The 16,486-nt window shown below is 33.1% G+C and overlaps 1 protein-coding gene across 1 annotated transcript; it reads left to right on the forward strand.

The window, feature by feature from the left end:
• The first annotated feature begins 14,790 nt into the window (after positions 1-14,790).
• LOC116143827 lies at positions 14,791-15,320 on the forward strand. Its single transcript, XM_031429277.1, has one exon. The coding sequence runs from the start codon at positions 14,799-14,801 to the stop codon at positions 15,141-15,143; it is 345 nt and encodes a 114-aa protein (XP_031285137.1). The 5' UTR covers positions 14,791-14,798; the 3' UTR covers positions 15,144-15,320.
• Positions 15,321-16,486: the final 1,166 nt, after the last annotated feature.

The following is a 16,486-nucleotide window of genomic DNA, read 5'->3' on the forward strand; positions in this document are numbered from 1 at the left end:
TAATGTTATAATTTAATTAAGTAATTATTTAACTATAATGTAATGTTTAATTAATTAAATTTCTAATCATTTTTTCATAATGTGATTTTATAATTAATGTTTATAATATAATGTCATAATCAATTAAAAAATCATCTAATTACGTAATGTTGTAATTAATTATATAATCATACTATAATTAAAAGTTACAATGAATTAAGTAATCATACTATAAATCTTTAATATAATATTATAATTAATTTGTTTATAATAGAATGTTATAATTAATTAAGTAATCATTTAATTATAATGTAATGTTACAATTAATTACGCAATCATACTATAAATTTATAATGTAATGTTGTAATTAATTAAATTTCTAATTATTTAATTAAGTATTGTGCTAATGTAGTAATGTTTGTGTAGTAAATTAGTAATTACTAATATTTATAATATAATATCATAATCAATTAAGTAATCATTTAATTATGTAATGTTATAATTAATTATGTAATCATACTATAATGTAATGTTATAGACTTATAGTGAAGTAAGTAATCATACTATAAATTTTTAATGTAATATTATAATTAATTAAATTTTTAATCATTCAATTAAGTTTGTGCTAATGTTTATAATAAAATGTTATAATTGATTAAGTAATTATACTATAAATCTATAATGTAATGCTATAATTAATTAAATTTCTAATTATTTAATTAAGTAATATACTAAATGTTATAACTTATAAGTTAATTAATTAAGTAGTAATCAATTAATGTAATACTATAATTAATAATACTACAAATCAATTAAGTAATGTTATTAAATTATAATTAATTTAGTAATCATTTAACTATAATGTAATGTTATAATTGATTAAGTATGATATTTAACTAGTAATTAAATTTATTAATGTTTATCATTTATCATATATAATTAATTAATTGCTAATTTACCATAGATATACTTAGAACTTGATAGTTGAAGTAACTAAATATATTATTATTCAATCAAATCTACTATTTTATTCAAAAATAATTCTCTTAATAACATTAAAACACTTTTAATTGGATCATAATTCCAATAATTCACTTAATTAATCAAAACTTTAATATTAATATATTATAATATATTAAAGTTTTTAATATGGTGTAATTTATATGTAATAAGTATAATTGTATATTTATTTAATTAGGTTATTCTAAAAATTTTCTATTTTAAATTTTTTTTATATGTAAAATAATAGAAACCCGCCATTATTCATATTTCACAAATATTTTATATTTTCATTGTAGTCTAGGTTCCAACCAGGTTCCAAAACAGGTTCCAAAATAGTTTCAAAACAGGTTCCAAACAGGTTCCAAAAATCAATTCTTTTTCCAGGTTTCAGTTTCGGTTCCGGTTCTGATTCCAGTTCCTCCACACATAAGAATTGAAACCGGAACCGTACAGTATCGGTTCCAATAAAATGGAACCGAAACCTACCCGCATAGTGCCAGTTTCGGGAAGGTTATGGTTCTGGTTCCGGTTCAACCCCCAGGTTCAGGTTCTACCCACTAAGACTTAAGATCACCAGAGCACCTTGTGCACCAATTGGTGTAGTTTGACACTAGCCCAACGTAGTTCTATTCAGAGCTATCAATACGGTAGTGATTGGCTACATTGAGAAGTGTATCGAGACTATGGTGGATCGACAAAGGATTCATCACTCCTGGGTATGGGAGAAGTTATCTCATTGGGTAATTTAGTAAATGGCAATGACACTAAATCTGTGGCCACGGTGGGATTGAGTTGATGCTCAATCCAATTTAATATTCCTGTCATTGGTCCAGTAACTTAATACAAACATGTTGAGGATATCTGAGGTTGACACTATTTATGTACTTCATTCTTGATGGATGAAAGGATTTGATTGCACGGTAACCATACCGTTGACAGGCTATGGTTTCAATGAATCCAAATCTATCGAGTGGTCATGATGCCTTGTTAGGGGCCAATCTTGGTATGTGTGTAGTGAGACGATTAAATGGTGTTAATCGCAATACTACACACTGCCGATATGATGAGGAGCCTACGGGTCACACACTTAGAAGATAATTTAAGAATCAATTTGTAAGAAAGGGTATTTTTGTCTTTTAGGACGAAAGGGTATTTTGGTAATTTCACAATGCAATTATATTTGACGAGGTTGTTGCCTGTATTTAATTTTAATATTAAAATTAAATTAGTAAGATTATAATTAAATATATCTCTGTATAGATTTAAATGAATTATTATTATTATTTAAATGTTATTATATTATTATATATTAATTGATTTTAATTATAATAATAATTAATTAATTAAAATAACATAAAGGGTGTGTTTGGTTGCAAGGGTAAACTAGGATTGGAAACCATGGCTATTCTTAAGTGGAATAGGGTTTTAATTGTTGCACTATATAAGTGCAACTTAAAATTAAAACATAAGAGAATTATTCATTCAATTAAAACCCTAGCCATCCTATCTCTCTCTCTCTCAAGAAGAAAACTTTTCTTGTTCTTCTTTCTTGATTTTTGAAGACCTTGATTGTTCTAGCAAAATAATCAAGGGTTCCTCGAATTATCTTCGTGAGGGTAATCCTACTTTGGATCGATTGGCGAAAAATCACGTGAACAGCAAACAGTGAACAGTAACCGTGAACAGTGTTCCTGTCCGAAATCAAAGATATTCGAAGGAGCCTCCAAATATACTTAAGTATTCTAATCCTTGAATGGATTTACTTTATACAAACTTTTGTTTATAAACATGTAAACGGTATAATCTATAATCGGATCTAGGCAAAGAAAAGTAATTGAGTTACCAATTGAATTTTTGTTTTCCGCTGCGTATGGTAGATCAATTACTTACAGTGGTATCAGAGCCTCAGGTATTAGATTATATTGTTTAATTGATGTTTGATAACTATATTTGTTTGATAACGTGTTATTGTATGATTTGAAGTGTTTTTTAAATCTGGAAAAATTTTGTATGTTGAATGTCTTAATTAATCAATTGATTAAATAATGTGTTGATTGAATGTGTATTGGTTGGTTGGTATCCTATTCGAATATTTAAGCATTTGATTTGATTGGGATCCACGTCATTATGCAAAAAATTGCAAAAAGATGTTATTGTGTCTGATTCACTATTTTGCGGCGTTAGCCATAGCAAAATAACACTTCGCCGTGGTGAGATGCAAAAGGTGAATCTGGTCACGGTGAAATTCTGAAAAAGTAGATCTAGCCGCGGCGAAATAAAACTTCGCCACAGCATAAAACTCTTTGGAAAGATTTGTGTTTTCTAGAAGTTCACGGTTGTCGCGGCAAAATAAAACTTCCCCGCAGCGACCATTGTGCATGAACTTCATCGGGGCAAAGAATTTCTTCGCCGCGGCAAGAAACCTACTGTTCTGTTTTTGCTTTCCGTTTTTCGCATAAAGACTAATTGCAATTTTTGAACCTTTAAAGCCAATATTCATTCTGCACGTTTAAGGTGGTAACTTGATAATTTAACCCACCCAAATCAAAAATTGATTGTTTTTTAATGTATGCAATGTTCTTGTTTGATAATTGCATGGTGCCCAATACATGAGCCTTAGACCTATTGTTTATTGTTTATTGGGTTTGTTTGTAATTTTTATAAACAAATAGGACCTGCGTGTCCTGCCTCTCTCTCTCTCTTAAATCTCCATGTATTTCTTCTCCTCATCTCACTCCACTCGTATGTAACGCGAGGTTTCTATTTTATTAATGTAAATTAGACTAGGTTTTTTTATTATAAAACTATTTGTAATGATCGTGAAGAAGAAACAAAGGAGCTATGAAGAGGAATAACTTGAAGATCCAAGATTTATTTTTAAACCCTAGGCTGACCCACCGATTCCTCTAGGCTCGAGGAAATCAGTTTTAGTGGGCCATGTACAGGCACATTTAATTTTTTGTTTAGAATGCATGCTAAGGTTGAATGTTCAATAACATGCCAAATAATGTCATTCTAACAAAGATAATAACATGGTGAGACATTAAATAAAAACCCTCAAATAAGATATATTAAGTCACGTATGCCTTCCATCACCATGGTTTTAATCAAACCACTGTTCGTCGGAACCTTGTTCGCCACAGCGAAGGATACACTTCTACCAGTGGGAGGTTAAAATTCATTGGAGTTTTCCTTAATGATAATGGGTCAACTTAAAATGATAGTTTTACTTGTTCGCCATAACGAAGGTTGATAAGCACGTCATAGACATAGTAGAGAAGTACACATGTTGAGTGTACATAGCGACTATGTAATGTCCACTCTACTGATTCTAGGAATCACACTTAAGGATGATGGCTAGGCTGTTGGATTGTGTGATTGGCTTGTTGGCTTACTTCACATTTGAGGTTGGTAGTGGGAGCTATCAATTAGTGTGGATTAAGTTTGCTGTCCTACCTAATCAACCCATTTTAGCTTGTTCGCCACAACGAAGGTTTGAAATGGGCCAAATGGGATCTCAGTCCACTAGGAAAGCCAACGGGCTTTCTCGAGTTAATAGTACGGGCTATTTGCTTGAGGAAAATAGTGGGAGTGTTTTTTAATAAAAGACCATATTAAGAAATGATAAACATTATATTGACTTTACTTTTCTGAATTGTAGATTCACTTAAAAACAAGCATTATGAACCTACGATCGATAATCGAAAAAGAAAATAGGTTGGATGGATCCAATTTCTCGGACTGGTAACGTAATCTTCGGATTATACTTAAGTCCAAAAAGAAATTGTATATCCTTGATAAGTCATACATGGCTGAGCCTGATCCTGATCCTAATGTCACTCGGGAAGTAAAGGATACTTATCAAAAGTTCCTTGATGATGCTGATGGCGTTTAATGCTTGATGTTAGCATCGATGACACTAGTGCTGCAAAAGCAGCATGAGAATGTGGACGCTGCTGCCATTATTCTACACCTCAAGGAGCTTTACAAAGGGAATGCTCGACATGAGAGGTACAAGGTGTCAAAAGCACAGTTTGGAAGTCGTCTGACCGAGGGAGCCTAAGTTGGCCCCTATGTGCTTAAAATGATCGAGCACATGGAGAGGCTTGAGACTTTGGGGTTTAAGTTGGATGCAGAATTACAAGTGGATTTAATTCTACAATCCTTGTCTGACTCTAATGCACCGTTCATAATGAACTTCAATATGAACGCTATGATGAAAACCCTGTCGGAGCTTTTAAACATGCTAAGGACTGCAGAGCAAGACTTGAAGAAGTCCAAGCTTGTTTTACTAGTAGCTTCCAGTAAAGGAAAGGGTAAGGCCAAGGCCAATCCCAAGCCCAAGCCTAAGCCTAAAGGACAGGATGCTCTCAAGCCTACAGGTGGCGTTAGGAAAGGTGGGAAGGTAGTCTGCTTCTATTGTGGCAAGCCTGGCCACTGGAGGAAGCACTGCAAGGCTTTCCTTGCAAACAAGAAAAAGTCAAATGCTTCGACTTCAGGTATTTTTATGATTGAGATTAACTTCTCTCCTTCAACATCTTGGGTCATTGACACAGGATGTGGTACTCACATTTGTACTGATGTGCAGGGACTAAAGTAGAGTAGATTGCTCGCCAAGGGAGAAGTGAACCTACGAGTTGGAAATGGAGCACATGTGGCTGCATTAGCTATAGGGACTTATTGTTTGTCTTTGCCTTCAGGCTTATTATTAGAACTCAAAGACTGTTATTTTGTACCTGCGATTTCTAGAAACATTATTTCAGTACCCGTTTTGGATAATATAGGATATCGTTTTGAGATTTCTAATGGATTGCTGTCTTTTAGTTTGAATAGTATTTGTTATGCCTGAAAAAGTAGGGTTGACACCGAGCCTTGTCAGCATAGGCGGTCAGAGCTTAGGTAGGTTCTATAACCATTCAGACGTAGCCACGTCGCATGCTGACATGAGCGGCATGTTCCTGCCAATGCAGTGGGTGTGCACCAGAGTGGTGAAAGGCTGGAAACGTTCCACATGTCCAATCCCTACACAAGTCGAGGAAATCACTCGAGCAAGTGAGCAATGGGACACAAAGAATGATTTGCATGGCAATCTGACCCACTCACAGATTTAGTAATCATTACCTCAATTCATCCCACTATAAATAGAGGGATCCTCTCCCGTTTGTGGGATTAGCTAATTTTTCTCTGAAATAGCATACGTTTTCTCTCTTTCTCTCTCATGTATTCACTTGTATTCTCTAAGCTATAAACCAGCTCGCTGAACGCGACCTGATCTCATATATTAATACAATATCAATAGACATAGGATTTGCTTATTTAAGGATCCAAACCACTTTAAACATTGTTCTTCGTCTCTTATTCAACCCAATATCCCCATATACACATATGTCTTCTGAGTCAACTCAGCATTTCCCACGTGCAATTAGTTGGTATCAAAATCAAGCATTAACAGTATTCTATTTGGAATTGCAAGGTTATATAATGGATTATATGTTCTTGATTTGAACAATATGGCCGGGAAGTTAGTCAATCAGCCCATCGACCGCGACTTGGATCGCTTCATCTGTTTCCTTATTTTTTGGTTGGGACGAGCCAAGTTTGCTCACCCTAGAAGCACCTGCCTCTCCAACAGGAGCGATTTTCTTCTTGGTCAAGTTTTTGGCTGCTTCCTTTCAAAGATCGCCAGCTTTTGTGGCAACCTCTTTGCCCGAGCCAATTTGCTACTCAGGTGCTTTATTTTTTCCCAAACCTCCAGTTGGTTTGGATGCCTTCTTCGCTGGCCTTTTCAGGGCTCCAAAATATTTTTCCCATCAATTGCCTTAGTGGCAGTCTTGGGCTTCTTCGCACTTGGGCCTCCCCCAAGCTCACCACCAGCGCGCTTCTAACCAGCAGTTTTCGCTGGCTGTTTCATTCCTGAAGTAGCCAGAGCCTTCGTAGTAGCCGCAAGGGTAGCCGCTTTCTTCTTTTTTGGTTTTTCGACCCACATTTCTGCAAGGACAAAAGGCAAGAGAATTGGCAATCTATTGTGCACAGGAAATCAAGCGTGAGCAAGCAACAACTTACCTTTCTCCAGAAGTGCTAAGAAATTGGCCTCGTCTCGACAGAAGTTGTACCCTTTCAGGTGAGGAAACATAAGAAGCTCATTGACGTTGCGCTGATTGTCCGGAAGATCGTTAAAATGTTGTAGCCTCTGTAAGCTCGCGGATGGAAAATAACTCTGCTCGACGTTAACTGCAAAAATAAAACAGGACGATCAGTTAGAATGTATAGCTCAAGAATAATCCTCGTACATACATGGGAAGCCTGAGCCTAACTCGCTTCCACAGCAAAGACACCGATCTCCCGGTCTTCATAGAAAAATAACTGGGAATCCCAATGTGAAACTTTTTTCAGAACATCGATCAGTCCGTTAAAACGTACTCTCCTCACTTTGGAAAGGTAGTACGTCTGGTCTTGCTCTTTTTTGAGCCTATACAAATGGACGAGCTCTTTGACAGATGGCTAGCCCAGTTCAGCGATCATGTACGCAATGTACATCGCGATGATGATCACGTCAAAGTTGGTTGTTTGTTGAAAAGGAACAATGTCGAATCGCCTCAATATGTTGTTGATGAAGCAATGCAGGGGAATGGATACCCCGCACCTAAGGAGAGTCTCGGAGGTAGCTACCCATCCAGGTGGGGGGTTCTTCCGAGAATATTCCCCCTGAACCATCAAGTTAAGTTGCGACGCATAGACCACCCTTATGCTTTTGAGGTCCCCAAGGGTAATCAAGGATTGTGGTTCTCTTCACAGCCTATGGACTGGAGACGGCAGAGATTGAGCTCGTTGAATCGAAGCATGATCGGACAAGCTCGCAGCGTCTAGGTTCAAGCTTTGAGCTATGAATTCCTCAAAAACATCGGGGAATAGACCCCAAGGGCTACCGAGCCTACCAACAAATCGAACATTCGATCTGTTGTACGACTACTAGACAACGACATGGTTGTAACTCAACTCTGGGTACCTAAAAAAAGAAGCGAACATATGTTAGAGCTCGAACAAATTGGTGACCATTCTACACTCGCTTCTATTTCAAGCACCAGAGATAGCTTGCGCAATGTGGCGAAAATACACAACCAACCTGGGACCGCCAGAGGTGCGCCGAAAAAAACCCTACTAAAATCTTAACACATCCAATATGGCCACTACAGTAGCCACCCTTGGACGCAAAAATTAGAAAAACAAAAGAGAATAAGGGAGGAAAGCCTTACTGGAATGGGGAAAGTGTCGGGAACTCATGAGAAAGATCACCGCGACGATGCAAGAGCAACAGCGGAGAGCAGCAAGAGAGTCAGAATAACTTTTGAAGTTACTATTCTGAGGTTTTTCGTCACCTTTTATAGCGGTTTGCATAGAAGACGAAAGGGCAGGGTTTAGTCGTGGCCGTCGACTTAAAGTTGATCCTCACCCTTCATTTGTCAAGCAATCTCGACCCTTTGATGTGGCCACGTGTCTACCATCTATGGGGAGCGATGAACCATCAGATTGCAGTAATGATTACCGTGAACAATTGTCGTCACCCACACGCGACAAAACGTAACTGATAAAGGCTTCCACATTTAATGCGACACTACCACACGAAAATTACCTTTATAACCTGACTTTTCATATTCTGAATTTTGACAAGTACCATGAGAGATCCAAGTGTGAGGTACGTCGGCCAAGCATAAGGTCAACCGTAGGAGCCCGTTCGAACATGCACTCAAAGATTCACTATTGAGTCTGAGCTTGGCATCAAATCGAGCAATAGTCTTTTAAGCCTGAAGCAAGCATCGAACACTAGGGGGAAGATGTTGTGTGTCGCTTTTCCGCTAAGCTCGGGCCAACGCGAGGATATAGCTCGACCTAGAATGAGCTCGGCAACAATGATTAATCGACCCAGCATAAGCTCGTCGAGCCGAAGCTCGACCCAATATAAGCTAGTCGTGGACAGTTCAAGGAATCATTCAATCAACATCCAGATTATTTCAGATCCCAGATATTACGAGAATGACTAGATCAATCACGATCACCGCACAATCACAACGCCCAATCGGGAGAATATCGGAATCTGATGTAATCCCCTTAATTTTGCTCTTTTCTTTTTACAAATCTTGTATATAAACCCCTTCAAACGAGGAGGAAAGGGTTACGAATTTGACATAGGAACTATATTGTTAGATCTCACGGCAAATACAAAAACAGTGGACGTAGGCTTCAGAGTTAACCTCATCGAACCACTTTAAAACTCTCATTGTCTTTACTTTATTGCATTATTTTTACATACATTGCTTGTTATTCTTAATCACACACACATCAGTTCTGATCCCGACAAGGTCAATCGAATCTCGCTGGTTGGTACAGATTTCTGTATTAACAAATAGTTAAATTATCATTTAATTTTATACAACAAACTAACATAAAAAACCTAAATTTAATTAAACTACATACTTAAAAAAATGAATAAATAAAATAAGCGAGGAAAAGTATAATAAGATAAAGGATACTAGAGTCTTTCCAAAACAAAGTTTTAGATTCTTTTCAGTTTTATTTTTTTAATTTTTTAGATGTATTTGTTACATTTTAAAATCCTTTGGTGCGTTTTACTTTCTTCAGACTTTGAGTAAATTGTGATAAATCAGCAGTTGAATTTAAGCATTAAAATTGTAGTAATTTTTTTAGGGCAAATTAAAAAAAATAAAAAAATGGTACATTCAAAATTAACTCCAAGCTGACAGAATTTAAATTTTTTTTTTTTTTTTTTTTCTGTTTTATAGGGAACGATGAAGGAGTGCACTTTTATTGTTGAAAATTAACCAAACTATTCACTCACATATATATACCTGTTTTAGTCGCCACTCGCCATATATTCACTCTCTTTATTGCATGTTTCTGTATACACCATTTATATCTTATTAATGCCATCAATTAATCTTCTTTAGAACACAGCTAATATCTTTTAAAATAAAAAGAAAAAATTAGCAACTCTCGAAGCAAAAATTTATTGCCAATTTATTACAATGAATGTAAGAAGAGGTAGTTTATGTATTTTCTTTTTCTCTAACCTTTAACTATATATTCGCTTAAATAATCCTTTGGAGATGGATATAGATTGGATCTTATTTGTAATTGGTCGGATTGTTTGTTTTTCACTTTTCTTCCCTTTGATTAGATTGAATGGCATTGAAAAGTCTCCAGAGCAACCAACATTCCACCGAGTATGTCATCCAAATTGCCAAACACCCCTAATAATGGAAGAACAAAATGGACAACAGGTGATAATTAATATCTCGTACAAAATTGAGAAATTCAAAACACAGCCCTGTTTATCAGTGTCCTTTTTTTTTTTTCTGTGAAATAATTTAGAAAAGGAGCCAAGGGATTGATGAACAAACTCTTTAAATATTGAATCTTACTATCTGAATCGTTGTACTAATAACTGGAGATCATTAGATGGTAATTTAATTGGAGATCATTAGATGGTAATTTAATTGGAGATCATTCAAAAGGACGTCAAGTCCAAGACAATCTACATGAACTTATATAAAGCTGACCAACAACCCCCGTCAAAATGTATAGTTTTATAAAGATTTGAACTCTAAATTAATAAATGTACAACCCATCTCCTATATCATTTTATTTATTTATTTCCAGGATTTCCATTTGCATGTAGTAACAATAGCGATAAAATTATTCGGATATAATTCTCTAGTTAGATGTACTAATATTACCATATTTAATCCATATTGGATTCTTATGTATAAAGTATCATTTCACTCTAGCAAATGAATATAATAATATTTAAGTATAGTCATAACAAAATTTATAACAAAGTTTTCTTATTAGATAATAACCCTATATAGTTAATCTTCAGTGGAAATGTTTTAAAGTTTTTTTTGGTGCGCACCAAAAGTTGGTATCGGCTATTAGCTCCACCAAAAACAAAAATTAAAAGTTATAACTAGTCAGTAGCCTTTAATTCACACCTTACAAATTTCAAGACGTTCGCACTTCAAATTGATTAATATGTACAATAAAACTTCTCTATAGTGATACTTTATATAGAAATAACCCTCGTGTAATCATAAATAATTTTAATCCAACTTGGGCTAGTTGTAAATAAGAATAAACTTCAGGTCTTATCAAATTTGTCTCCATATAGTACTAATTATTTGTATATTGCAAAAATAATATGTACTTGTTTTTTGAAACTTTGTCTATTTCTTTTATCAATGTTCATACCATGGATTTGACATATTCTATTAATTAACTATTAACATAGTGTATATTTTACCTTCATACCACTTACACTAATTATACCTCTATTAATTTATAAACTTCTTATATTAATAAAATTATTTTGGTGTCACCATTATAACTATAGACGGACTTATTATATATATATTAAAATTCATGAACACAAATAAAGATTCTAAAATTTTTAACATGTGATGTGATTTTTTATGAAGTCAATATATGATCATGGCCATTTGCATAAAGTTATATATAATTTAGTTAATTTATTCAGGAAGTGGGAGGAGAATTTGCATTTGCAAGTTGTAGTAATAATGGAAAAGATTTATAATTTAATTATAACATAAGACAAGTGCAAGAGGGTTGAACAATATTGCCTGGATTGAATGAATTTGAGTATGAGAAAATTGATTAATTAATTTTTTATTGCAGATTGAGTTTAAGTAAAGTAGGAAAAAACAAATGAATAAAATGAAGTAAACGCATTAATTAAGAGATCCAGAATTGGAGGGTCAACTATCTTCATTGAAAGAAGAACAAAATATTTACCATTTTATCTTAATAATTTTTTTTAATATATGAAAATTCTAAAGCTAAATCCTAAGTTATAGAAATTTGATTTGGGTATACAAATTAAATGACTTATTGACTAAAATGTACAACAAATAATCAACTTCAGTTTTGACTAACCAAATATTTGTTTCAAATAATCATGAACTACAATATTGATGAACCTCTTTTTTATTTTTTTATTTTTTTTTTAAAGATTAAGTTAGAATTTAATTCTGGGTATTTTTTAAATTATTGTCTTAATCATATATCTGATTATTAACTTTATTTTTGACTAACAAGACATTATTTCAATTAATCACCCATTGGCTAAAATGTACAAAGGATAATAAATTAACTTTTCTTTTGACTAACCTAAGATTTATTTCAAATAATTAACATTATTAAAATTTTCAAAGGACAGTTCAAATTAATATTTATGAACGTGTAAAAATAAGTTTTTTTTCTAAATAATTAAAAATGATAGTTACATTTTCTTTATTAATCTGCCAACCTTTAATTAATTTATTTAACAAATTTTTTGAAATTAAAAAAATTGTCATTGTGGAAATATAAATAAGTGATATAAATACATAGTTATCCAAAGCTGACTTGAAATAAAATAGAATAATGAAGCAGTTTTGGCCATTTTGGTAGCTCTTATAAAAGCCATTAATTCAAAGCACCTTACTATTTATTATTTTTAACCAAATCACCAGTTCTTCATTAATTCAACATTTCTAATTTTTTGTTTTTTTTCTTTTTCTAAAGGGAAGAAGAATTAATTTAATTCATAATTAATTCAAGCAACCCATATACCTCCAATTAATTATGAACTAATAGGATGATTTGATTGGCAATTTGGTTTAATTTTGTGTTGTAAATTCTATCTATTGTCAAACAAATCATATGGGTTCAATAAATCAACCCATCTAATTCATTAAATCATTTTCAAAAACATTTTCGAAAAATATAAAAAACATTATGGCAGCTTTGTAAATGAAATAGGGAAAGACTTTTAAATTGTTTTCATTGTTTCAAATATTATTTAGGGGGAAAAAATCATAAAGCATTTTGAGTTTTTTGATATTTTAATTTACCTACATAAGTAATTTTAGTTTAATTATGAAAATTACTAAGATTATGAATAAGTTATTATAATGAACATATTAAACACATTATTATTATTCGAAGCACTAATTCTTTTAAAAAGTTGATAAATACATTTTCGAATCTTGAACATATAAAAATTAGTTGTCCTATTCATATATTCAAATATATTTTCCAAAATCAAATTCAAAAAAATAGTTGCTTAAAATGAATACACTATTATCTTTAGAAAAAGAAAAATAAAATTTTAAAAATATCAGAATGAAATCTTATGATATTTTGATTTCAATCTAATGATACAATTTAAACCACAAAAATTAAAAAATAAAATAAATGAATAATTATCCAAAAGGGTTTCTAGAATTATTGTTATTAATCAAACCTATAGCTAGATGATACCATAGAATAAAGCAAATGAAAATGACAAGAGAAAATGTTTTCATTTTCAAAAACAAATAAATAAAATTTATTTTCTTTTTATTTCTTTACATTGGAACAAGAGTTGTTAAGACATTTTTGTCAAAGTAACTAAAAATATTGTCATTTCCCTTTCTCTTATACAACACCTAGATTGATGAGAAATCTATACATATTTATAAATATAAAAAAAAAAATTCAAAATATCCTGATAAACCCATGAATAAAATAAATTAAAACAATTTATTTTTAGTAAAATAGGTGGGTAAATTACAAAGAAAGTATCTATGAATAATATAATTGAAGTAATTAATTAGGTTGTTAGATATGAAATTATAATAGAAAATAGAGCATAAAATAATTAAACGGAGTACCAAATCATAAATGAAACGCTCTTCTAATACAATTAATTATCCCTCATGGGGATAAGTGATGCTGATAGCATCATCTAAGCAAAAGTCAATAAACATTTCATAAAATTAATTAAATAATTAAATCAAATTAAATTAAATTCATAACACATCATCTTCTGTTGTTTAATGTTAGGGAGGTCCTACTGTGGTCATTTGCTCATGTATTCTTATGTTTCTGTTTCCAAAATCCATATAAAAAAAATTGAAAAATAAATAAATAAACAAAACAGTATGGATATTTTAAACAAGGGTTTAATTGTATACAGTAAATAGTACCATTATCCATACAATAGTACTAAAAGTAATGCATTGTACTAGAAGAGAGAAGGGTTCCAATGTTAATGTGTGTATTTGGTTTGTTGTGTTTCTAGAGTGTGTTGGTAATAAATATTTTGTGGTGTTAATGGAAATATAAAATTTGCAGTTGGATATTTTAAATAAGGGTTTAATTGCAATACAACTTTTTGATTGGTTGCTATTTAATTTATTGGCGTTTGATATTAAATTCATTCATAGGTGGTAATGGTATTGGTGTTTTTTTCAAACTGGGTTTTAGCCATAAAAGCCGTTGGGTTCACAGCACTTAAACACCGACTCCAAGCAATGAATGAATGCTTTTGCTTTTGCTGCACTTTGTAATTGCAATATTTACTCCAATTTTCCCACATCTGCGTACTTCTTGGGATATTTCCTACCATTAATACGTTTCCTGCCCTCAATTTACACTCTTCTTCCACCAATACTTCAATTCAATTCTCTCTCCCTCCACCTCTTCCCCATAATTTAATTAAGCTTTAAAGAATCCCCCCCTCCCCATCTCTCTCCTTTCATTTCTCTTGTATATAATGCCCTTCTAACCTTCTAAACTAACAACCCCACAAATCAACACCTCTCATCTCTAACGGTGGTGGCGAAACCTCTTAAAGGTAATGTTTTTGTGTCATTCAATTATGGTATTCTCATAGCAATTCTATGCTTTGTGGTGGTGTTGTTTTCTAAATCAACATTTGTTGTGATATATTGCAGAAGGTTTTTAAAAAAAAAAAAAAAAAAATGAGTCGCAGAAATGGAAACGCGCCAAAACTAGAGCTGAAGCTGAACCTTTCGCCGCCGAGAGCTGACCGGAGAATGGATTCGCCAAGCCGATCAGCCACGGCGTCACCAATGTCCCCACTGAGCTCATGTGTGTCGTCAGAGAACCAAGATGACTCTCTTAGATATTCCAACAGTCCGGAGGCCACATCCATGGTGCTGGTGGGATGCCCCCGGTGCCTGATGTATGTGATGCTTTCAGAAGATGATCCTAAATGCCCCAAATGCAAGAGCACCGTTTTGCTTGATTTTCTTCACGACAACAACAACAAAATCACCACCACTGTCAAGACAAGGAAAAGCTAGAGTAGTAGGTCCTGGTATCTTTTGCTAATTCTGTCGTTCCTCCTAAGACTTATGTTATAGCCTTTTGTCTTTCTTTTTTTTCTTTTTTTTTTACTTTTAGGTAGTGCTATTAGTGTTCCGTTTTTCCTTATTCCAAATGCTCAAAAAAGAAAAAAAGAAAAACAAGATTAAAGAGCAAAGAGCAAAAAAGAAGGAGCGCCAATAGCACTGTTCTTTTGTTTTTTTTAATCTTTCTTCTAATCATATAACATAGAATATCGGCAATGGTAACGGTGTATGTTTTCTCTCTACGTTAAGCTGACTTTTCTCTGTATCAGGAGACTACATTAAACAAAAGGAAAATGTTATTCTTAAAAGACTCATTTAAAGAGAGTTACAAAATGACATCAACAAGAAGAAAAAAAATAAAGAAAAAACAAGAAAAGAGAAAAACATCATGAAAATTAAGGGTGATGATTATCTTTGTATATCCCTTTTATACGTGTCTTTGTTGTAAAAGCAGCATCGCTCTTAAACAAAATTAATAGCAGCCAACTGCCCAAATCTCTGTTAAAGCAGTGCAGGCAATTTCTGGGTTCAGTATAAAAGTAATTTCTGGGTTAGTAATAGTATTTACCTTGTATAAATACGAATGTGAGTGGACCATGACGCCGATTAACAGCCTATATAGAGTTCAGTTTGAACTGCAAACGAAGTAAAAAAAGGTAAATAATCAGCGAATTTACCTGACCCCGAAACATGGGTTAATTTGTCTCGACTCAAAAAGTACTTAGAGAAGCTGTTATAGAAGATAGCAATTGTATGACTTTGGCCCACATTGAAGTGATTGGTCCACACCAGGTTGGCATATAAACAAGAGCAATGATCCCCATGGAGCCAAACCGTTTTCACTCATGCACAACACCCAAATATGAGTCATCCTAATCAGACGACCATGCAAACTTCCTTAAAAGATAAAACTATTATCCTGGATAAGTAAAAATGCTCACTATAAGATTTTCTGTTTAAATATCTCAACTAAATTAACCAAACAATGATCATGATTATGCATTACAAGTCTAATGAAAATGCCAGACTGAGTAAAAGGCAGAAAAATCATCAAAGAAGAGATAAAGTAGCATGCATTAACATCAAGATTATAACAACGTAATGTAAAGATGTTTATGTTTAGGGAAGAAGCTGATATTGGAAAAGGGAAGGGGTACTGAGGTAAATGATAGACGAGGGAGTTGGGTAGTTCGTGCATTGAAAAAAAGGGGGACTATATTAGATTGAAAGACCATTAATAACACATAAATGCAATAGTAATTGAGACGGTTGAGAATAATGAGGGCATTACGTCA

Source organism: Pistacia vera, unplaced genomic scaffold (assembly GCF_008641045.1).
Source record: "Pistacia vera cultivar Batoury unplaced genomic scaffold, PisVer_v2 Contig433, whole genome shotgun sequence".
Classification (NCBI taxonomy): domain Eukaryota; kingdom Viridiplantae; phylum Streptophyta; class Magnoliopsida; order Sapindales; family Anacardiaceae; genus Pistacia; species Pistacia vera.

Excerpts from the sequence above, each read along its gene's own strand:
- LOC116143827 (XM_031429277.1), top strand. The coding sequence starts at position 14,799 with ATGAGTCGCAGAAATGGAAACGCGCCAAAACTAGAGCTGAAGCTGAAC.